Here is a 23,911-nt window from a genome sequence, read left to right as displayed (position 1 = left end):
AAAAGTCCTTCAGTTCAGTCATAGTGATTTAGGCTAGATTGATGAAGCAATTGGTCTGAATAGTGACGACAGGGTATTTTGCCTGTGAACTTGTTCCAGACTCTACTAACTCAGGTCATACTCAATCATCCTACCCTGAGCTCCCCTCAGGCCTCCCATGAGGCACAGAAACTGCCATGTTGTATGTTACTTTGCTGGACATATATTCATCTTCCCATTAAAGTCTGACCTTCTGTTCCCCTAGTTGAGCAAGGAGGTGAAGATTTTGTTAATTCCTCTCAATGTCTCCTTTTCAAAAAGTGCATCACAGTGAAATACCACTGGACCTGAAGGCAAGGCTTCTGGATTTGAGTTTTGAAGCTCCATCTTGGTTTCTAACTAGAGGTGTGGGACACAGAACAAGGGCCATCTTTGAATCTTGGATGCTCCTCTGGTCAATGATCTGTAGTTGCCAAACTTCACTACATAGCAGACTTGATTGGAAAAGTGATTTTAAAAATTCAAATTCTTAGCTTAAGAGTTCCCAATACGGGGGCACCTGGGTGGCTCAGTCAGTTAAGCGTCCAACTTCAGCTCAGGTCATGATCTCACAGTTTGTGAGTTCGAGCCCTGCATTGGGCTCTGTGCTGACAGCTCAGAGCCTAGAGCCTGCTTTGGATTCTGTGTCTCCCTCTCTGTCCCTTTCTCTCTCTCTCTCTCTCTCAAAAGTAAGTAAACATTAAAGAAAAAATTAAGAGTTCCCAATATGAAAGCATTAAAGTGAGGACAGACCTCTGAATATTCAAAAATATTCTAGGTAACTAGAATCAGTGTGGTTCTGGAAACATCGACTTACATTATCTCCAAGGGCACTTCTAGCTGTAATATTTTCATGCTCTCACAATTCGAGTGTGACACTTACACTTAGTTTTATGGTTGAATGACACAGCTGGGGTATGCGTGTGCACGTGTCTGCATGCATGCACACATATGCAGCAGGAAACATGGAACTACTCCTCATCCCGTGCAAAACCCAATCCCCAAATTCTAGGTAACTGAGAACAATGTCAGTGAAAAGACAGGGGTGAAGAAATGTCACAACACATTTGCACATATTAGTGAGTAATCTATGTAGATTTATGTAATGAGTAAATTGGGTGATTTGTGAGGGAACCTAAGTGCTCCTGAGGAAGCTGTTTTTAGCCCAAGTGTCTGGGTAAATGGTAACAATATTTATCAAGATCTAGAATAGTGAATGAAGATCAGTTTTGGGAAGAAAGTGATAAATTGCAACGAAAACAAGTTCCTTTGGGGTGCCTACCAGAAATCCAGTTGGGGAAGACCAATGCCCTAAAAAACTTTAGCAAGATGTTAGAGTTTGAAATATAGTGTAGGATTTTTGTCAGACAAGGCCCATTCGGGACAACAGAAATCATACTGGATATTCAAAACAGGGAATTTAATGCAGGAAATTGGTTACACAGGTGGTGGGTGGCTGAAAAGGCACAGAGCTTAACAACTACAGGCCCAGAAGAGCAGAAGGGAAAGGGGTTATAAGGAGCAGGAGCTGGAAACCCTGCGGTAAGCAGCCTACAGCTGGAGACCGGATGTGTGAGTACGGGACACCTACATCTGAGCTGGTGCTCAGACCTCTTAAGTGGGGAGCAGCACGTGGGTGTGGCTTAAGACTTGAGGAAGGAGGGCTCCGTGATTGGGGCTCAGACAAACAGGGTGGAGGCAACCTGTAGCCAGGGTTCACACTTCTGAGAAGGAGACATAGCCAAACAGGGGTGTGGAGAGCCAGGGTACACGGCAAAGCCAGTCGTGGCTCAACTGGTCTTCTTAACTACCAAGGGGACAGACCCTGGGTGCTGCTGGTCCTTTCAAGAGATCTTGTCGGGCTGCTGAGAAAGCCGAAAGAAGCGGGCACCTGGAGCCAACCATCTGCTGCTGTTGGGGTGCAGGTGGCTGGAGCAGGAAATGGAAGCAGGTGTCTTCACCTTTCGCCTTCATTTCCCGTCTACTGCCAATGCACTGACAGGAAGCCAGCTGGCCACGGGGTCTGGCAGATGCAGCGTGCAGGGTGTCCACACACTGCCCTAGAGTGCAACACAGAAGAGGGGCTTGGAGCCCGGAAATGCTGGTAAGCAGACGGTGCCGTGGCAGTAGGTGAGACCTTGAACCACGGGAGCATGTGGGGTTATTTAGAGAGAACGTATAACAAGGTGGATTAAACCAGGGTGCGTGCAAGCCCAGCACAGAGGGAACAAAGGAGAGCCAGGGAGGAAGAGAAAGAAAATAGCCGAACGCTTAGGTCCTCATGGGCAGAGGAGACAGAAATGAAGGAGACAGACCTCATTGTGAAATGTTTGTGAAAGAACCCAGATTGAATGAATGCTGGCCATGGGTCACTAGGGTTGGCCCTGGAATCTTTACTAAGAGGACAGTGGCCAGGACGTGTCTGAGAGGTCACTGGCTCCTTTTTATGAGAAATCCCAGCGGCATGAAGATGGCAGAGGACATTTCTGTAAGTTGAGAAGCAAAGAGGGAGACCATATGCACACTACGGTTCATTTTGCAAGGAAAGGGAGAAAAAAGGAAGGAAAGGGGGAAGAGATCTAAGTACATTTAGGTTCTGAAAGGCAGTTAGTTTTATCTGAGACCGTGGGAAAGAATTTTGGGGAAAAGCCCAGGACCTGAGCAAGTTCCTCTGATTACAACAGACAGCTTTATCTGCCCGCTCGTCTCTTACGTAGCTTTCAGATCAAAAAATTCAGCCGATTAACCATAAAGGTATGTAGCAGCACCAGAACACTTTTTTTAAAAACACATTTTTATTTCTTATTTTACAGCTTTTTACAAATTGTCTTGTCCCAGGACATCGTGTTTTATTTTGCTCTCTTATTTGCGTCTCTGCAGGAAGCAGGCCTTCATCGAATAGGTAAGAAAACTCTCTAGAGCAGAGCTGAGGGGATTTGTTTCTTCTCTTCTGGAAGGGTGTGCTGTAAATCTGTGATGAAAACAGCCTGTGAACTGTATCTTTCTCTGCCCGAAAGCGGGGACTCCAAATTTTGGCAAATCAGGGCAGAGGCAAACCTCAGTTTACCATTACCATCAGCCCCAAAAGCAAAGATCTCAGGGTCACAGAAGGAACTTTGCAAAGTGTCTAATTTTTCTGCAGCTGATTTCAGCTGCTTCCTCCACCAGCTGCTCACTGAGCTGCTAAAAGGTGTTCCAGCCGGGGCGCCTGGGTAGCTCAGTGGGTTAAGCGTCCGACTTCAGCTCAGGTCATGATCTCACAGTTGGTGGGTTCGAGCCCCGCGTCAGGCTCTGTGCTGACAGCTCAGAGCCTAGAGCCTGCTTCAGATTCTGTGTCTCCCTCTCTCTCTGACCCTCCTCTGCTCATGCATGCACATGTGCTCGCTCTCTCTCTCAAGAATAAACATTTTTAAAAAGTTAAAAAAAAAAAAGATTTAAAAGCTGTTTCAGCCATAGGCTTCTGTCCTCATCTGGCACACCATTTTGTACACCTGCTAAGAACACAGGACCAAAAAGCCAAAGTCTAGATATGGCTATAACTAACCTAGTACCTGTGGGATCTTCCTGGGCCTTTACCTCCTCATCTGTAATAAGAGCGTTGAATTAGATTATCTCTAGGCACCTGGGACTTGAATAGGCCACGACGGGATCAATTCTCACGGCAAGTGGCCAGAAGGAAGATGCTACCCAATCTTTGGCCAACCTGAACTTTGACACGGGCCAGTTTCTTTGGGTCACTTCATGTCCCAGATTGGACAGAGTGTGGAGGACATTCTAGCAACTCTTACCTGTGAAGGAGACAGAGGGGTACTTGTCAGCAGTGCTGCGAAGGCAGCCATAATTGGTGTCCAGCAGGTGGTCTATTCACTAGGTGGTTGACTCTTCTTATAGCACGGATCCCAGAGTCTGAACAGCAAAAGCCAGGGTCACACATGTGTCTGAAGCCAGGACTGTCACTTCAGAACCCATCTGAACCATGGTCCCACCTTTCCATTCTATCTGTTTTACCTGTTCATTCACTCCCTCACTGACTTCATCAGTCAATAAAATAGTGAATGGGCCCTATGCCAGCAAGTGGGGGTGCAAAGGTGAACAAGACTCAGTGCCTTCCCTCAGGAAGCTCAGGGCCTAGGGCGGGCATTTCCCTGCAGTGTCAGAAGCAGGACTGGTGGCTTCATTCAAAGAATGCAAACTTTAGAGGGCAAGAGAGAAAACCCAGAGCTTTGCCGCATGGAGCTCACAGCCAGAGTATCTTCGCCTCTCTTTTTTTGCAGCTGCGGCTTAGCTTGTACTTGTTCTTCCTTTTTCTTCAACAGAGTGGTGTCAGTTCAGTTCTACAGCCCCCAATCTTAACCTCAAAGGAAAGGCACTCGGCTTCACGGTGACCGTCCGGTTTCAGACAACATGGCTCTCTGTGCATCCCTCCGCTAGCTAAGTGAAGAAAGCAAGACTTCAGTTATCCAGGAATCTGTGACCAGAAAGCAACATGACATCACCTGGGCCTCACCCACAATTCCCCATTAGTGAATCTCCTGCAGACACAAAGTATAAATCTAGAGGTCAGAAAAAACAGATGCCTCCTGAACGGCTTCACTGGAGTTCAAACTCGCTGCACAATACACACAGGGTCCTTACTTGATATTCACTTCCCTCTGCCACAATCATTTCTAGGATATCTAGAAGCAGAGTATTTCTTCCTGGGAGGGAGACAGTACACTTTCTAATCCCAATAAACAGTCCTTTCCAATAAATGATCTTTTTTCATGTCTCCAAAATCAATAGGCTCCGATATACAGTGAAAGGTAAAGACTGTGCTGTTTACACTGTAGGCAGACCGATGAGAGACCAAATGCACTGTTGTGCAGTTGTGGACAATTTTAGGTGCAAAGTTAAAGAAACATGGTGCTGGTCCACACTGTAAAAAACATCAATGGAATAATGGATTTAACTCTGGCAGGCAAATTTAGAGTGGCCTCAGCCGTGGCTTTTCCTTCGGAGCAAAGAGTAAGCTGAGGAGAGTAAAAATATTTTGAGAGGAATGAATGAAAAAATTTCTTGTGGTGTGGGTTCTCAGGAGAAGTGATAGAAGGAACTGGCAGTTGCTCTCAAAAGGAACTTATTCTTGGAAAGTACAGCATTGGGAGAGGGGGAACAGACTATACATTAGCTGCCATACAACTGAGATACTGCCATGCGGAAGAGACACTGACACCATGCCCAGTTAGGATGCAGACCAATGGAAAGGAATTGCACGGCCTTAGATTTCTGCTCACAGTTAGAGGAAATTTTTTCAATAGTCCCATGCTGAACTGGGAATAGTCTGAGTTACAGAACAACTGAAATTCATCACGCTTCTGGGCAATCAACTAACATGGAATACGTATCAGGGCAGATCATAAGAACAGGAATGATGATAAGAACAGTGACATCAAAACAATAGCAACAGTGAACTTTCTCAGAGAACAGAGGGCATGCCTGGCTTTGTTTAAGCGGTTTATACGGAGGGATTGTTAAACTTTCCTCAAGCAGTTAGTTTTCTCCTTCAGACAATGAGTAATGGATCCTCTGGTTTTTAACCGGACACGTGGATACTTAGCATAAGGAGTCAGCTCCTGGCCCTGTGTCCCTGTATGGCCACATGGATGAGTTTGGACCAATGGCTGGTTCTGTGCAATGTCTTTGACCATGCTCTTGACTTGCTTTTCAGCCCTTTCCATTAGAACATCTTTAGAACCAGATAAAACAGTCCCATGTTTAGGATGCAAGGTTGACCTTCCTCTCTGGTCTCAAAATGACTTAATAGAGAAGAACCTTCCTTCTACTCACACTGGTCAACTTACCTATTTTTGGACTTTTACATGAGAAACAAATAAACTATCCTTTTTCATTTACTATCTTTTTAAGTTTCTTTGTTAAAACAAGTTAGCCTCTACTCGAATATAACAAATGTCTTAATATTTTATATTTTTAAATATATTTTAAATGTTTATTTATTTATTGGGGGGGGAGGACAGAGAGCAAACAGGGAGGGGTTGAGAGAGAGGGAGGGAGAGAATCCCAAGCAGTCTCTGCACTGTCAGCGCAGAGCCTGACATAGGACTTAAACCTAAGAACCATGAGATCATTACCTGAGCCAAGACCAAGAGTTGGACACTCAACCAACTTAGCCACCCAGGTGCCTTGAAAAATGCCTTAATCTTTAAAACCATCCTATTGTTATTACCATTTATAGAAAGAAAATTGAAGCACAAGAGTTCATACAGTTTATAAGGATTGGAACTGAGATCCAACCTCCAATGTCTTGGCATGATAGTCTGTTGTTACCTCTTGTATTGACCATTGAACTCACATCCAGCTCTAAGATTCTGTGTAGTTGTGATGGTGGTGGTGGTGGTCCCAACTGGAGCCCATCCTGTGCTTATTGTTAGGATTCAAATGTGTCTGAGCTAAATCTGAAGACAGGGAGCCCTTAATTAATGAGTCAGAGGCCTGATGATTGGAGATGGAGAAGACAGCTTAACATGTGTTTTTCTACTTGGATCCATTGTCTGACCTCTGAAGAAAGAGAGTGGGGCAGAAGCTAAGTAAGTGATTTGATTAAGTGAGACTTTGAAACATGAGGGCATGTTTTTATGCCTGTTTTCAAAAGTGCAATGTAAATACCACATCCCAGGAAGCCCCTCCTGATTCTCCAGTTAGAAAACCAAGATTCTCTTTGTCATCTGTATCTCTTATGGCACTTATGAGAACTGTTTTGTACTATAGCTATTTGTGTATCTTCCTGTCTCATCCATTCACCTATTTACACATTTGAAATTTATCAAATCGCCTATTTATTATTCTGGACAACCTACTTTTGACCAACACAGAAATAATAAAATAATAAACTTCAAGCAAATTAAGGGTGAAGACCATGCTCTATTACATTTTTGATCTCCATTTTACTTACTTTTGATATAATGCCCAAACAATTTCTCATTAAGTGGTAGGAACACATTTCATATCTATTGGTTTGGTAGGCTTACTGAGGCCTGATTGTGTAATAGTTAAGTGTAGAAATCCAGGAACCATGAAGAACAGTGTTTCACAATACATAGGGAGTCCCCATTAGAAATGACTTCATAACAGGAGGAATGAAAGACAGTTGAGAAAGGATGGATATAAACATTTTTTAGGGAGAGTCTTGGCTGTACCTGAGCAAAAAGAAACTATTTCAAAGGTGTCAAAGATTGAAAAGCAAACTAATCAAGATGCTACTTGTTTAAATGATATAATTTCTCACATCAGTATGTGAGAACTAGAAAGAAATTCTAAATAATCTAAGATTAGGAGATTTGGACCAACTAGTAAGACATAAAAAAACAGACTAAGAACCTTTTGAGTTTAGTTTCATTTAGGTTACAAAAGCTATACTTCTCTAAATTAACAAATGTGTTTGGACTTTGCCTCTGAAATTTCCTCTCATTTTAGAGCAATCACTTTGACATATGCTAAAGCTGTGCTGAATATTACAGAAGAAGGAAAGATCTAAACATAAAGAGAAGTCTGAAACCCCTTGGTGGAGCTTTTAGGGAAATTAACCAGATACTTCTCTGTTTGGAGTTAGTCTGGCTCTGTGTGGTCCCATTGTTTTTTTGTCTAAACTCAAGAAAAGATTTCCAGGGGTGCCTGAATGGTTCAGTCAGTTAAGCGTCTGCCTCTAGATTTCGGCTCAGGTCATAATCCCAGGGTCATATGATCGAGCCCCGCCTCAGGCTCCATGCCGAGCATGTAGCCTGCTTACACTGTTGGTGGGAAAGCAAACTGGTGCAGTCGCTCTGGAAAACAGTGTGGAGGTTCCTCAAAAAATTAAAAATAGACCTACCCTATGACCCAGCAATAGCACTGCTAGGAATTTACCCAAGGGATACAGGACTGCTGATGCATAGGGGCACTTGTACCCCAATGTTTATAGCAGTGCTTTCAACAATAGCCAAACTATGGAAAGAGCCTAAATGTCCATCAACTGATGAATGGATAAAGAAGATGTGGTTTATATACACAAGGGAATACTACTTGGCAATGAGAAGGAATGAAATCCTGTCATTTGCAGCAACGTGGATGGAACTGGAGGGTATTATGCGAAGTGAAATAAGTCAGTCTGAGAAACACAGATAACATATGTTTCCACTCATATGTGGAACTTGAGAAACGTAACAGAATACCATGGGGGAAGGGAAGGGGAAAAAGTAGTTTCAAACAGAGAGGGAGGCAAACCATAAGAGACTCTTAAATACAGAGAACAAACTGAGGGTTGATGGGGGGGATGGAGGAGGAGGGAAGGGGAAAATGCATGATGGGCATTGAGGAAGGCACTTGTTGGGATGAGCACTGGGTGTTGTATGTAAGTAATGAATCACAGGAATCTACCCCCAAAGCCAAGAGCACACTGTATACATTGTATGCTAGCTAACTTGACAATAAATTATATTTAAAAGAAAAAAAAAGATTCTCTCTCTCTCCCTCTGCCCCTCTCCCCTACTCTCTCTCTCTCTCTCTCTCTCTCTCAAATAAAATAAAATAAAATAAAATAAAATAAAATAAAATAAAATAAAAATAAGAAATAAAATGAAAGATTTCCAATAACTGGTTTGTCCCGGGACCTTTTAAGAACACAGGAATGAGTCATACATATTTCTAAACCCTCAGCTTTCTTCTTAAAAGACAGATTGCCACCCTTACATCTATTAGGATTTCCTTTTACCTGAGAAAATGCCAGCAAGGAGAATGAGAGCAGCAAAAATTAAGAAAAAGATTCTCATGGCTCCAGACATCAGTGGAGAGAGGACAAAGGAGGGACAGTTGGTAAAATCCAGCTCTTTTACCAAGAGAAGTTGATTAAACCAGGTTCTACAGCTCTGAAAGGGCTGGAAATCAACTTTGGTTTGTAATGTTCATTAGGAAGAAACTATTTTTCATGCTCTACTGAATAGCGTGTGGGCCTCTGGGTCAGGTATTACCTAAATGAGGTTTACAGGAGAGTAAAGCAAACAACCTGTCCTCCAGCCCGGATCCCTCCAGCCTATGTCTCTGCCTAGATGTCTCTTTTTTCCCTCAAGCCCCATCTCGGGTACCTTCCCTTCCAGAAGATCTATAGTCCCCATTCCGTTTCTTCTTCTCTAAGATATTACACACAACTTACTCTCTTATAAGAGGACCTAGCTGTTATTAATGGGTGCCTGGTATAATTGCTTTTCCAAAATTATAGTATATGAAAATTTTTTTATCTGGCCAATTCAACTATAAACTCCACAGATGAAAACCACTCTCCCTCCATCCTTTCCTTTCCATTCACTCTTCATGACAGAGCTTTGTAGCAGTAGATATTCAAAATATATGTTCTTTGACTTATTAATAGCTGCCTAGTTAGAAGAACTCATGAATAGTCAACTAATTAATGTAGATATTATCAAATGTTCAAAGTTTTTCATCTTAAGATGATGATGATGATGATTTTAAGAAGGCCTCATACCCAACATGGAGCCCAACATGGGGCAGAAATCAAGACCTGAACTGAGATCAAGAGTCAGATACTTAACCAACTAAGCCACCCAGGGAACCCTGTAAGATATTATTAAGGATAAGGGCATTATGATTAAATATGACCATATCTCATATGTTATGGGAATAGCTTTCATTCAACAAATACGGGTTGGAGAACTACCAGGTGTATTTATATGTTACTAAAAAATTTGAACTTTATCCTAAAATCAAAGGAAAGTTATTGAAGGATTTTAGGTAGGGGAGTTACTTGAAAGATTAAAACTCGAATGAGTAATTCCATTTTGAATAAAGCAGAGTGAGCTTCTAACAGGTGGACCCTCCCACCGATAACAAGTAAAACTCGGGGGGAACAAAACAAAACGAAATAAACCCACAAAAAAACTACCCAAAGAATATGAAAGTTGAAATAAATACAGGCATATTTTGGATAAAAGTCAAAAGTTGGAAATATGGAACAGCCCAGAGTATGTTCTCTCTGACTGCAGGGTGGCATGGAGAGGCTAAAACAAAACAAACAAGATATCCACCCTCTTTCTAAACTTAGAACACAAAGATAGAGCTAAGGGAGAAGCACCACAGCTTCTGGAAATGAAAACCCAGAAAAGGGAGCTTAGGTTCTATATGTGAACTCTGCCCATAACTCTTGCTAACCCCTGAACCACGCATTCACCTTGTTAAGATAAAATGAAACAAACACGCAAACACCCCTGAGATTTGAGCCGCTGCCCATTACAGATGAGGTGATATTTGCAAATTGAGTTTAATAGAGTCGCTTTCCTGTCAAATCAAAACATCAGCATTCTTCAGAAGATGTACCAGTCTTCAGATCCTTTTCAGCACAACATTCACATCGTCCTGGACATCAATCTTGTTGAAATAATCAGACAAGACCTTAATATATCAATTTTAACACACTTGAAGTAGTAAAGAAAACACACATGCAATCAATTTGAACTCAGGAAGTCTCATTAGAGAACAGAAAATATAAAAAAAATTTTGATACTAAAAAATATCTGAACAAAATTAACTGAATAGATTTGATAGCACCGAAAATATGACAGGATCAAGAGTCACTGAATCAATAAAAACTATGCAATCTGTAGATCAGAGAGAAAAAAAGATTGAGAGAAATAGGCCTTCAAGGGTCTGATGGATAACATCAAAATCTAAAGCAGTCAGGCCATTGGAGTCCCAGAATGAGGAGAGAACCGTAATGGGGTAAAAAGTAGTTCAAGGAAATAATGGCTGAAAATTCCCAAATGCGGTGAAAGACACAAAATGACAAAACCAGGAAGCTCAGCGAATTGCAAGGAACATAAAAACCATGCTTAGGCACAACACAGTCAAACTTCTGAAATCCAAAAAAAGGGAGAGAATCGTGAAAGCATCCAGAGAAAAGTAACACTTGAGTTCAGGGAAACCGCAATTGAATTACCATCAGCTTCTCCTCAGAAACGAAAGAGGTAAGTAAGGTGGGGGGGGGGGGGGGGGGCACACCCTGCTGTGCTGAAGGAAAACAAGCAGAAGCTGCCTGCCCCAAATTCCACCTGCAGGAAGAACTCCTTTAAAAAGGGAAGATAGAATAAACATATTTTCAGGGAGAAGAAAACTGAAAGTTTTCTCTACCAGAGATTCCCTAAAGGAAGTTCTTCAGGCTGAAGGTAAATGCAAGAAGGAAACTTGATTTTCAAGGAGAATAAAAAACATCAGAAATGATAAATATCAGAGGTGCCTGGGTGGTTCAGTCGGTGAAGCAGCTGACTCTTGATTCAGCTCAGGTCATGATTTCATAGTTTGTGAGTTCGAGCCCCGCGCTGAGCTCTGTGCTGACAGCTCGGAGCCTAGAGCCTGCTTTGGATTCTGTCTTCCTCTCTCTCTGCCCCTCCCCTGCTCACACTCTGTCTCTCTCTCTCTCTCTCTCTCTCTCTCAAAAATAAATAAACATTAAAAAAAAATTTTAATAAAAATAAATTGGAAGTTTATAACAATAACCCATTTAGGAAATTTCCTAATATTTGAAAATAAAAAAACCATAATTCTAAATTATGTATGCATCAAAGAATAAATTAGAAAACATTTCACATTGCACATAAAGAAATACCAATATATCTGAGTGCCTGGGTGGCTCAGTTGGTTAAGTGTCTGGCTCTTGATTTCAGCTCAAATCATGATCTCATAGTTCGTGAGTTCCCCACCCACATCTGGCTCTGCACTGGCAGTGTGGAGCCTGCTTGGGATTCTCTCTCTCTCCCTCTCTCTCTGCCCTTCCTCCACTCATACACTCTCTCTCTCAAAATAAATAAACTAAAAGAAAAAACCCAAAAAAACAATATGTCAAGTTTTGTGGGACCCAGCAAAAGAATCACAGAAATTTGTGTCCAAATGCTTATTTTAAACAATGAAAAATGTCTACACTTATGACTTAAAATTTCATTTAAAAAATTTTAAAAATGGAGAACAAGGGGAGCCCAAGTACACAGAATGAATGAAAGAGCAAATCCTATAGACATTAAAATGTTTGGAACAGATCCAAGGGAACAGGGTACCCTTCGAGGGACTAGTCAGCTCTTGAAGTTTTAGCTTCCTAAATTGGAAGATTAGTTCACTGATTTGGGATCTTTCCTCTTGTTAAATGGAGACATTTGCAACTATAAATTTTCCTCTAAGCATTCCTTTAGCTGCATCCCCTAAGTCTTGTTTTGCTTTGTTTTCAATTTTCATTCACCTAATATTTTCTAATTTCTCTTTCGATTTCTTCTTTGACCCATTGCTGATCTAGGAGCATGTTGTTCATTTCCACATCTTTGTGACTTTCCCAAGTTTTCTCTTGTTATTCCTTTTTGGTCAGAGAGTATACTTGGTATGATTTCGATCCTTTGAAATCATTGAGGCTGGATTTTTGGCTTACCATATGGCCTATTCTGCAGATATTTTGGAAGAACGTCTACAGAACGTCTCATGGGACCTTGAGAAGAATGTGTATTTTGCTGTTGTTGGGTGGAGTGTGCCATAGATGTCCAACTGGTTCACAGTGTCTTCAGATCTATTTCCTTATTAAATATTAAAGTCCTCCAATATTTTTGTTGAATTATCGGTTTCTCCCTGCGATGTGTCAGTTCTCACTTCGTGTATTTTGTGACTCCTGTGAGGTTTATATACACTTATAATTGTCATGTTGACTCATGAGGCTTTGACTCATCTACCATTGTACAAAGTTCTCTTGCCTTTGGCTATATCTTTTTCCATCCGTTTTGATCTCTTTAGTTCCTTGAATCTAAACTGTGTCTCTGGCACACAGCATAGAGTTGCATCTTCTTTACATACTCCATTCTGCTAGGTTCTAACTGGAGTGTTTAGCCCATTTGCATTTAATGCCATAATTGATGAGGTAAGATTTACATCTGCCATTTGCTATTTGTTTTCTAAACGTTATGCCTCTTTCCCCCTTCTGTTCCTGCATTACTGACTACTTTTGTGTTAAACAGATATTTCCTGAGGTACCATTTGAATTCCCTGTCATTTATCTTGCAATCCATGTTTGAGTAATATTATAAATGACTTGGGGGTTGCAATTAATTTTAAACAATCTAGTTTGTTTACAACCACCCACCGCCTGGGTGGTTCAGTTGGTTAAGTGTCTGACTTCAGCTCAGGTCATGATCTCTGGGTTCATGGGTTGGAGTCCCACGTCGGGCTCTCTGCTCAGAGCCTGGAGCCTGCTTGGATTCTGTGTCTCCCTCTCTTCCCCTACCCTGCTCACTCTCTCTCTCTTTCAAACATAAATAAACTTTAAACAATCTAGTTTGGATCAATACTAATTTGATTCCAATGGTGAACAAAAACGTTATTCTGTGAAGCTTGGTTTTCTCCCCCTTTCTTTTGTTCTGATTAGAAAGAAATTGGAGTTTTGAAGGATGAGAGTCTCTCACTGGCCTTGAAGGAGAAACTGCTGTTCTATGGGAAGAGCCATTGGGCAGGAAAAAGAAGGCAGCCTCGGCTCACTCAGGACAGCCCGATGCTGACAGCCTGCAAGACAACAGCCACCCACCCCAGGCCTAGGACCCCAAGTGACAGAATTTTCCCAGCAGCCCCAGGGGTGTGCGAGTAGATCTCTTGCCTTGGATTAGATCCAAATCTGGGCCAACACCATGCTGTCAGTCTTGTGAAACCCTGAGCAGCGAGTCTAGCTACCCTGTGCCCAGACTTTGGACCCATGGAAGCCTGAGAGATAACGTGTGCTATTTAAGCTGCTAACTTTTGTGGTGCTTTGTTGTACAGTGAAAGAAACGGATACCGCAATGTTCCAAGATAAGTCTCCTTTTGGAAAGCATATTTCTGTGTTCTTTCAAGGCTCCCGTGTGGCCCACGGCATTCTACTGTGTCCTGAATGGTTGATATTGTTTCTGGTCCATCTTATGAACTTATCTTAAACCTAACCTCCCAGGTCTCTATCTTAAACCACTTACTACGGTTCCCTTGCTCTAGCAGGCCACATTATTTGGGAATTTTCCCTTTAGGATGGTTTCAGCCCAGTGACCTTGAGTAGCATTCACTGGGTCTGTGGAAGCCACGCCCCTTTGCCCTCCCTAATCTCCTGAGTGCAGTCCACTCCAGTGCTGACTTTTCTGTCCTGCCATGGTGCACAACTCCAGTCGGAGCTCTCTGCCTGTAGACACTTTGAAGTGTGGGCACCTGGGAGAGGCAGCCACTGCTGGAGAGGTGGGGGAGAGAACCCCTTCCTCCCATCCACCATTCTCCCACCAAGGAGAGACCAAAAGATGTACTGGAGTGCAAAATGACCAATCATACGATGGTAGCTCAAACATTAAGCAAAATACTGTTCGTCTCACATGTAAAAACTGAGTGATCAAATTTGAGTAGCTGCTCATAAGGATGAATAATTTTGACCTTTATTGTATGAAGCTACAAATTTTATTTCATGAGGCAAAAAGTTATATAGTCAACCATCCATGCTTAGTCTAGGCTGAACATTGTAAGTCAATCTCTGGCATTTTCATTTATAGGCAAGAAAAGAAGTGAGAAGTTGGTGCCACAGACATTAATTGAGTAAGTATGAGTTGCCTAAAAAATACACCATAAGTTCTAGAAGTAAAGAATGACAATGTATTGATATACCAAGAAATGACGTGGATAATTTCTTGTATTCTATACAATTATAAGTCCACTGACACAAATGCGATGCCCTTTCTGTTTCTCTATTTTGTTAAAATTGGTACACATAGATAGATACACAGAACATGACGGGGGTATACACGTCCGTTTCTGGCTCCCAGGCTATGACCTTGAGGAAGTGACAGCTTCTCTGGGTCTCAATTTCTTCAAATATAAATAGAGATAATAAAATCTACTTCATAAGGTTATATTGAGTTCTCTGAGGAAAGTATGGGGGAAATACTCACAAATGACAAGGTACTCCACAAATTTGTAGTGGTAGTATCTGATTAGGCTCTTAGGCACCTTCGAATCTTGATTTTAAAATCAATAAAAAATAAGCAAAGAAACAAAACAAGGGGAGAAAGAAACCGGAATGATTCTGAGACTCGCTCACGGTGTTACTTGGGTAAAGCCACCCAATTTCTCTTGCCCTCCTTTGAAAGTCCAGGCCCGCTTCCAAGACTGGAGGAGGGCCCATCGGGTTCAGCTGACCTTCCGTCGGCAACAGAAAAAGTTCAGCTTGCAATGTCCAACAGGCTTCTCATCCTCAGCACACATCTTCCTGCACTTGCCCCGGCCGAGCCTGCATGGCTCACAAGCAGCAAAGTCACCTACGCCAGAAAGATCTGCTGACACACCTGTCCAGGGACTCCCTGGACGTGGGGAGAACATCAAAGGCCACCCAAATAAGGGAGGGTTTATATGGTCATAAAGAGTGTTTTTAAGAGCCAGCCCTGATTTTTCTTTTTTTTTTTTTTTATTTATTTTTGGGACAGAGAGAGACAGAGCATGAATGGGGGAGGGGCAGAGAGAGAGGGAGACACAGAATCGGAAACAGCCCTGATTTTTCAAAGAGCTCTGCTTTTCTCAGGATGGAGATGGGGAGACTTAATTTTGAAGCAAGAGGTTGGCACATTCTTTGTTCTTCATGTGTTTATAACCTGGCCTGTGTCACAAGTAAGCACCAAGTGTCGTGTATATTACAGAAGCATAAAAATACATACCTGATACTTCTGTAAAGGTTACAGGATAAAGATTAGAGGGTTATCTTGTGGTTTGAAAAGATCCTTGAAGGTAGAGGTGAAGTTCGGTGTGGTTTTTTTTTGGGAGGGGGTCTGGAAATGGTGTGTGTCCTCTGCAAACCGCCTGATCTCAACTTTCTCATTTGTCAAATGAACATTCTAGAAACACTTGTCTACACTGTAAATTCTTTTAGTGGTCAAATGGAGTAATTCATGTGAGAACATTTTGCCAAACACTATTTAGTCAATTAGCTGTTTTTTGCTGTTGTTACTTTAAGCAAAAGCTGTTTTACATGATCACAAAAAAAATTTTTCAGGATAACTTTCACGGACCAGGGAGGTAGTGCCTTCACCAGCCAAGAGTCCTTTATTTGCTGGTCTGGTTCTCCAGTGGCAACCTTTATGTTGCAACCCCTTATTTTCTTTCCTGTTAACTACCTTCTTGTCAGTAACCCAGAGCTACATGGAACCTTACAGGTTGGTCTCACTACGACAACCACTCACTGGGCTCCTTGACAGCTTATTTCCCCATCCTCAGTGGCTATTTAGGATTTTATGTTCCCTGTCTCATCAAAGAAGACATTTCCTCCCTCTCCTTCCCTCTCACATCATGGCTCAGTGACATGCCCAGAGTTGGTCCATTCCTGGACTGCGTTATATCACCTTGATGCTGGATCTCCTCAGGTTGCCCACCTAACTTCTGAACACCAACCCAAGAGCTGTTTGTGCTCATGCTAATTGCTGCTTGCTTTGTGCTGAAGCTTGCCAGGGGGCATGGGGATGGATGTGATTATCCAGTTGGTTCTACGAAGTCCACCATTAGAGTCAGATCTGTTCCTCAGGCTTCTCTCTAGTAAAGCCCAAGTCCGCATCACATGTCTCTTCTGCCAGACGTAGTGCACTCATCACAACTTGTGATAAGAATTCCTACTGGCTCTGAAACAAAGCCCCCGATGACTTTTATTCCAACCCGCTTTGATTGGGGGCAAGGGCAGACACAAGCTAACATTCTACTGAAGGCTTCCTGAGAACACTGAAAAACCAGTGCCCTGCTTCCTCGCCACACAACAATTCAACTCCTTGTTCATGTCTAGCTGCTGATTTTATCATTTTCTCCTTCTGAGTTCCAATCTTCTTCCTTACCTGGAAACTTCTGGGTGAGCAGCCATCCACCTTGTTTTCCCAGCTTATGTGAGTTCCACCCGTCTTCACTCAGATGATGCCCCAGCCCGTTTTACCTCCTGAGCCTTGCATTACCGAGGCAGGGAGGAATCAGCGTTTTCAGCCCTGGAACCAGGTAGGATATGGACTTATGTTGTGTTTCTAATCTGACCTACGCTTCGGAATGCCAGGGAGAGTCTCTAGATGCCCATTTGCTGCCAAATTAGAACACCCATTCTCCTGCTAACCCGCTCTGGCTGTGTTTATATGCAGCGCTTACGAGCATTGGGCGGAGTGATTATTTATGACAGCATCTGCTCTTTTCAGGCAGGGTGTGGTCTGACCATTCAGTGCCTTGCTGTCTGTTGAGGATTTTGTATGCCACCTCTGCTCAAGGCTATTGCTGGGTGCTTTCCTACCTGGTTGGGAATCACAGAATTCAGACTTTGTGACTCTGGCATCCTGAGTTGGAAGCCTAGCTTACCACTTGTCATTCTGTCACCCGGGGACAATTATTTAACGTCTCATCCGTGTCCCAGCTTCATCGTCTTGTATAAGACAGCAGTTACAATATCACCCACATCCTAGGGATGTTTTGAAGGTTAAATGACATAATCGACATAAAGTTAATAGACTGCCTGGTGCACAGGAACTGCTCAGTGATGAGTAGAACCTCAATTGTTTCTCACTCCAAAATGCTGTCTAAACACTTTTAAATTCTGTTTGCAATTCTCTGGAGATATTTCTTTCGGTTCTGTTTATAATATGCATTCTTCCTGCAGAAGATAAGTATACAAAGAGGTCAGGGGGTGCTTCAATGGGCACAGCTCTTCTGTATTGGCGGTGAGATTTCACCACTCCTTTATTTGATCCTTCTGAGACCAGTAGCATAGGCTGGGACACCTCTTACTGGGTTTAGGGGCAGAGCCTGTAAGACGTGGGCGAGCATGTTCTCAGAGCAGTGCTTCTTGGCCGGTACAAGCCTGATCCTGTAACCTTGCTTTCATTAGCACCACAAGCTAATGACAATAGGTCATTACCAGGTGCAAATCTCTGTAGCCAAAGTTCCAATTCAGTAACTAAGAGATTTCCCTGCGAGATAACAAACCCAGATATGATGCTGGCTACAAGAGGCAGAAATCTGGGGTTTCAGGCAACTCGATTCTTCTGATTATTTCTATCACACCTTGCCTCCAGAAGTCAGAGGGAGCTGACAGTTCAGAGGTCTTAAAAGTAGAAATTACACACAGGGGATTCAACTTACCTCCTGGAAGTGGCTTGGAATACTCGAGTCCTGCCTGGCACCCTAAATTCAAAATAGCACATTTTGGATTTTAAAGTCAGTGCAGGAAATAACACTGTACAAAACAACATTCCTGGCTCCACACATCTGCTGTCAAAGGTCAGCAGATCACAGAGGCTGTATCTTTATTCTATTTCTGAAGGCTAGCACTCTGGGTAACCAGTAAGAAGTTTAATAAAAAGGTTGGGGGTAGGTGGGAGAGGGAATTGTAATTTGCTGAGAAAATGCCACTGTAGATTCAAGAAATTCTCGTGAGGACCTCAGTGGGGAGCTGACTGTTAATCTCGATTTTACGGTGGCCCACAGAAGAACCATCAGGCTTTAAGAGCTGCCCCCATCACAATCCCATCCATTTGCAATTACCTGATGGAAACTGGGCGAAAATGAAGACAAAGGCAAAGACAGCATAAGACATCTTCCCGGTCAGGGTCATTTCTGGGGAAGACTCTTCGGAGCAGAGGTCTGGGACCTCTGCGAGAGGACAGGAGGCTCACTTATATTTGAAAGTAATGGGGAATACACTTGGTCAATGAAGTGAATCAATAAAGAAAGCACATTGACATGCTCCATTTCCTAGGATCAAGGACTGACATGATGGGAGGACCTGTATTCTGGGAATTCTGTCTGGGGCAGTGGAAGGAACACGAGGCCAGGAGCTGGAAAACCAGGAGCCACGCACTGATCCTACTGATGCAGGATGTAGGAGCCTGCTAGCCCCCCTTCTCTCCCAGCTCCATTGTCTCTTCCATTGACTAAGGAGCAGCCATAGTGATTGACAGACGCAACATGCCCAGAGCTGGTCCTTTCCTGAGCTGCGTTCCATCACCTTGAGGCTGGATCTTCTCAGGTTGCCCACCTAACTTCTGAGCACCAACCCAAGAACTGTTTGTGTTCATGCTAATTGCTGCTTGCTTTGTGCTGAAGCTTGCTGGGGGGATGGGGATGGCTGTGCCTATCCACTTGGTTCTTTGAAGCCCACAGCTCCTCTGCCAGTCTCTTAGGGTTGTTGTCAAGCTGTAGGGATGAGGATATGGATGTGCTTGGAACATAGGGAAGTGCTTGGAAAGAAGCCTGGTGCCCTGTAAGAAAAGCCCAAGCAATGTGCACTGTTACTGCCCTGGTTTTCATTTGTACTACCTTCACACAAGAAAGGGGGGTGGTTAATCTCAATTTTATGGTGGTCTGGGAGAAAAGGGGGGGGGGTGGTAGTCATTTTACCAACTTAGCTCTGAATCCCCGAGCCTGTGACAATGTCAACTAGCAGCCCAAAGGCAGAATTTCCACATCCTTTTCATTCATCAAGAACACAGGTATCAAAATTACTACTTATATCCCTGCACCCCCAAATAAGTCCCATCCTGTTGTCCATACTTCTGCAAGGCTCTGTTCTTCATCTTGGGAATGCAAAATAGGATAACTGAATGAGGAAGGCTGAGGTCAGACAGAGCGGGTTAGCAGATGTATGACCTCGGGCAGGTGGCTTACTTTGTTGAACTTGTCTCTTCATCTTACAATGGGGACGGAATAAAGGTACATACTTCATAGGATATTTAAAAGGACTCACTGAAATGAGTATTAAGTGGCTATCAGTGTGTCTGGCTATTATTACCAGCCTTACATTCACATGTCTGTCTATCCTGCTTTGCGTTCAACTTTTATGTAAATTCTTTTTCAACTACACCAACTCACAGTGAACTTTTTCTGGCCTGGAAAGTGCAGCCATGCTGATATCTGCACGTTTGTTTCTGTGGCTTCAAACAAGGCAGCTTCATGAACATAAGGCAATACGTAGGTACTAGGGGATGAGAGCTGAGCCTAACAGCCTCAGCCTTCAGCTTCCAGGCATTTTTAATAACCTGGAGCCAGGCCAAGTCTGAGGAGGGCAGCTGCACACCCCTGTTCTTACCTTGGGGTTTAATGCTCAGCACTCACTGTATTGCAATTCTTAATAATTTTATCTTTGAATATGTGCTCTGTAAATCAAATCTGGTCGGAATAGGAGCAAGTCTGGGACCTTAGAGCCTCAGTCCCCATATGATATGCCTTCCTTCCCCTCCTCACCTTCTTGGGGGTTCCTGGCCCCTGGCCCTGGGGGCCCCACCAACCTCCTCCTTTCCTATCCCTCCCAGAAACACTGCCACCACCGACCCCCAGCTCGTACTGAGTGGAGATGTATCTAGAGATGGGATGGCAGTGTCTTAGGGCCCAGCATGCCATCAAACCCTCCCGTGCCATGACCGTGCCGTGGTGTAGGCGGGCAACCTGGCAGGAGCAGACCTCTCTCCAGCCCCCAATTCAATACGGATTGCTTGCAGAAGATATTGACAGATCTTTGAGAGTTGCCCGGCCACCATGGATGGCAGTGGCAGGCTCATGGGGGAAACACCTGGCTTGACTCTCTCTGGAGCAAGACACGCCGGTCCAGCAGTGGCTGATGGTGGACCACACACGTATGCGCAGTGGCAGTGTGGGGATCCCCAGGCAATGTGAGCATCTGCAAGTGTCCTTCAAGTATCTTTGTGCCTGGGAGATTGTGACATTAAATAGCAAAGAAGCATTACTATGACAGATGGAGAGAACTAGATACCTTTAATGGCGCCTTTTTCCTACTTCTTGAACATGGGCCCTTGCACGTTATGTAGCTGATCTTGACCTGGAGTGGACTTCTAGTCTTAGGAAAACAAGATGACTCTAGAAACTTTCAAATTAAAGGGCTAGTCCTTGTCATGGGGATTGCATGGCCTCCTTGCTCCATCATGAGGCCAGAGATGCCCCTATAGAGTGGTCCCTACCATGCTCACTTCTGTAGCTCAAAGCCTCCTGCTCCAAACTCAAATCCTTCCATATCCAATTGCTTTGAATATGGTACAAATCATCATTTGTTTAGCCATTTAGAGCCTACCTGCTTTGCACATCCCCACAAAAGTGCCCCCAACATCTGCTAACATAGATAAGACAAATCCCAGAGCTGTAAGACTCCAAATTGCTGACAGCCTTCTAGGGCTTTGATCCTGAGACTTCTCACCTTACTGGTGAGAGGTATCATCTAGACTCATGAGCCCCTGTCTGGCACCCCCCTCCCCTGGGAGTTCCATGGCCCTTTGGGGTGGGCGCCTCATGCTACCTTCTCTGGGAGGCCCATCCCCTCATGCAACCCTATCCACGTACCACCTGATTAACACCTCTCATGGTTCTACCTCTTCCCTGAGCAGCCCTCAAACCCTGGGACTCACCACACCCCATCCTTGGAATTTGCCCACTCAAAGTTATCTGCCCTCCTCACAGTGAGGTGTGAGTAGGACACATCTTAGCTCTTACAACGTTGCACATCCCTTGGGAGAGTTAGTTGGCTATTTGTGAGTGCTCACACAAAATTACATATGCCATGCTCTGAATGTCTGTGTCCCCCTCAACATTCATGTTGAAACCTAATCCTCACGGTGATGATGTTTGGAGATGAGCCTTTGGGATGTGATTAGGTCATGAGAACGGAGCCCTCATGAATGGGATTAACACCTTTATAAAAGGGGCCCCTGAGAGCTCCCTGTCCCCATCCCCCAAAGGAGGACACAGTGAGAAGTTAGCCATCTGCAACCCAGAAGAGGGTCCTCACCAGCACCCGGCCATGCTGGTGCCCGGTCTTGTATTGCAGCTTCCAGAACTGTGATAAATGTTGTTTATAAGCTACTGAGTCTGGGGTGTTTGGCTATAGCAGCTCAAACAGACTGAGACACCATATGCTGAGAGGAAGACAAAGAATCCCAAGCAGGATCCGTGCTGCCAGCCCAGAGCCTGATGCAGGGCTCGATCTCACAAACCATGAGATCATGACCTGAGGAGAAATCAAGAGTCTGACACTTAACCAACTGAGCCACTCAGGCTCTCCTAAATTTTTTTAAGTGAGTATTGGAAGGGAATAGAAAAAAATTTGTATATTCAGCCTATCATTCTTTTTTTTTTAATGTTTTATTTATTTTTCAGAGCAAGAGAGAGACAGAGTGTGAGCAGGGAGGGGTAGAGAGAGAGAGGGAGACACAGAATCCAAAGCAGACTCCAGGCTCTGAGCTGTCAGCACAGAGCCCAACGCGGGGCTCGAATCCACAAACTATGAGACCATGACCTGAGCCCAAGTCTGACACTTAACCGACGAGCCACCCAGGTGACCCTCAACCTATCATTCTTCACTGGATTTTTCATATAAGAATATATAATCAACACACACACACACACACACACACACACACACACACACACGTACACATACATACACACACCTCACAAAAATCTCATGGTGACTGAGGCTAAGGATACATGGAACATTCCCGCATAGTTATTTTACGCAAATTGTTTAATTTAGAATAATTTAGAAAATCTGCACAGTGGAGAGTTCTCACATACCCCTCCCCCAGCTGCCCCTGATGTTAACATTCATGCTAATAATTATTAATAGTATGACCACGATGCGTTTGTCAAAACCAAGAAATTATCACTGGTATGTCATATTCCTACTGACTACCCTACAGATTTTGAGTTTGTCTGAGGTTTTCTCAACCAGACTGGGGTTTGGGGTCTGGGAGAAGAATAACACAGGGTTGAGGCTCCTCACCTTGTCCCTCGTGTCAGGGGAATGTGCTGGGGACATGCCTGGCCACCCCTGATGTTAAACCTGGCCACTCATTTAAGATGCCAGCTTTGTCCGCGCTAAAGGGACGCTCTTGCCTCCCCACATTCTTTGGAATTAATCGCCTTCATTCAAGTTGGAGGACTCAAGCCTCACCTCCTGGAGGGAGGTGTCTACTGGGACCATCTGCAATTCTTCTGTTAAAAATGTGTCCCTTATATCACAGTTATTTGTGTGTTCAATCATTTATTGACATTACTATGGCAGGAGGAAGTAAATTGATGGTCTTATCCAGGTCACATTCACAAACCGTGTTTTCAGTTACACAGCAAGCATTTGGTTGCTTTTCGGGAGTTTGTGATTATTCTAATAATATTTTAAGATACTTCAATTTTCAGTAGCAATAATAATAGGGAGAATGATGATGAGTGAGGCTCATCTCCCTAATGTCACATTAAAGAGAAGTATTTCCCAACAGGGAAGAATTAGAGTGGGTAATTCAGGCCTTTCTCTCCATCCACTTAGCTGATTTACTTCAGATTAGGAAAAAGAGGTAATCAAATTAGTGGCAGCCTGTGGTCAGAGTGTATGGATATTTGATGTATCTATAGTCTTAATCAAATATCAAATATCCCATATGCTCATAACTATCCAGGGAGCTGTTTGCAGATTAAATAAGATGATGTATATAGTATTTAAAGTATCAGCACTTTTTAAAAAATAAACAATAGGGGCGCCTGGGTGGCGCAGTCGGTTAAGCGTCCGACTTCAGCCAGGTCACGATCTCGCGGTCCCTGAGTTCGAGCCCCGCGTCGGGCTCTGGGCTGATGGCTCAGAGCCTGGAGCCTGTTTCCGATTCTGTGTCTCCCTCTCTCTCTGCCCCTCCCCCGTTCATGCTCTGTCTCTCTCTGTCCCAAAAATAAATAAATGTTGAAAAAATAAAAAAATTTAAAAAAAAAATAAAAAAATAAAAAATAAACAATAAAACATATGTTTCAGTAAAGGCACTTGCCAAATGTACACAGCTCACAAATATTGGAGCTGGAATTCAGACCCCACTGACTCCAT

The 23,911-nt window shown here is 43.5% G+C and overlaps 1 protein-coding gene, 1 long non-coding RNA gene and 1 pseudogene across 2 annotated transcripts; 1 reads left to right on the top strand and 2 right to left on the bottom strand.

Annotated features, from left to right (window-relative positions):
* The first annotated feature begins 1,682 nt into the window (after window positions 1–1,682).
* Window positions 1,683–14,760, top strand: LOC147581438 (uncharacterized). Its single transcript, XR_015249909.1, has 4 exons — window positions 1,683–2,122; window positions 2,832–2,920; window positions 13,454–13,657; window positions 14,586–14,760. It is a non-coding gene; the product is annotated as an uncharacterized LOC147581438 (long non-coding RNA).
* On the bottom strand, window positions 4,256–11,508 carry LOC112869943 (beta-defensin 107A-like; annotated as a pseudogene).
* Window positions 13,652–22,424, bottom strand: LOC112870052 (beta-defensin 105-like). Its single transcript, XM_025933134.2, has 3 exons — window positions 18,586–22,424; window positions 18,184–18,225; window positions 13,652–15,347 (listed from the first exon to the last, which is right to left on the bottom strand). The coding sequence occupies exons 1-3, from the start codon at window positions 18,653–18,655 to the stop codon at window positions 15,220–15,222; spliced, it is 240 nt and encodes a 79-aa protein (XP_025788919.2). The 5' UTR covers window positions 18,656–22,424; the 3' UTR covers window positions 13,652–15,219.
* Between the last annotated feature and the right edge of the window lie 1,487 nt (window positions 22,425–23,911).

This window comes from Puma concolor, chromosome B1, assembly GCF_028749965.1.
Source record: "Puma concolor isolate L17-30 chromosome B1, mPumCon1.1.hap2, whole genome shotgun sequence".
In the NCBI taxonomy this organism is placed as follows: domain Eukaryota; kingdom Metazoa; phylum Chordata; class Mammalia; order Carnivora; family Felidae; genus Puma; species Puma concolor.
Note: the sequence above shows the minus strand (reverse complement) of the source record. Positions and strands in the feature narration are given on the sequence as shown.

Coding starts and splice junctions, on each gene's coding strand:
- LOC112870052 (XM_025933134.2), bottom strand. CDS start 18,655: ATGACCCTGACCGGGAAGATGTCTTATGCTGTCTTTGCCTTTGTCTTC. Junction 18,226..18,585: donor TTTCGCCCAGTTTCCATCAG/GTAATTGCAAAT, acceptor TTTTGAATTTAG/GGTGCCAGGCAGGACTCGAG. Junction 15,348..18,183: donor TTCCAAGCCACTTCCAGGAG/GTAAGTTGAATC, acceptor TTTCTGGCGTAG/GTGACTTTGCTGCTTGTGAG.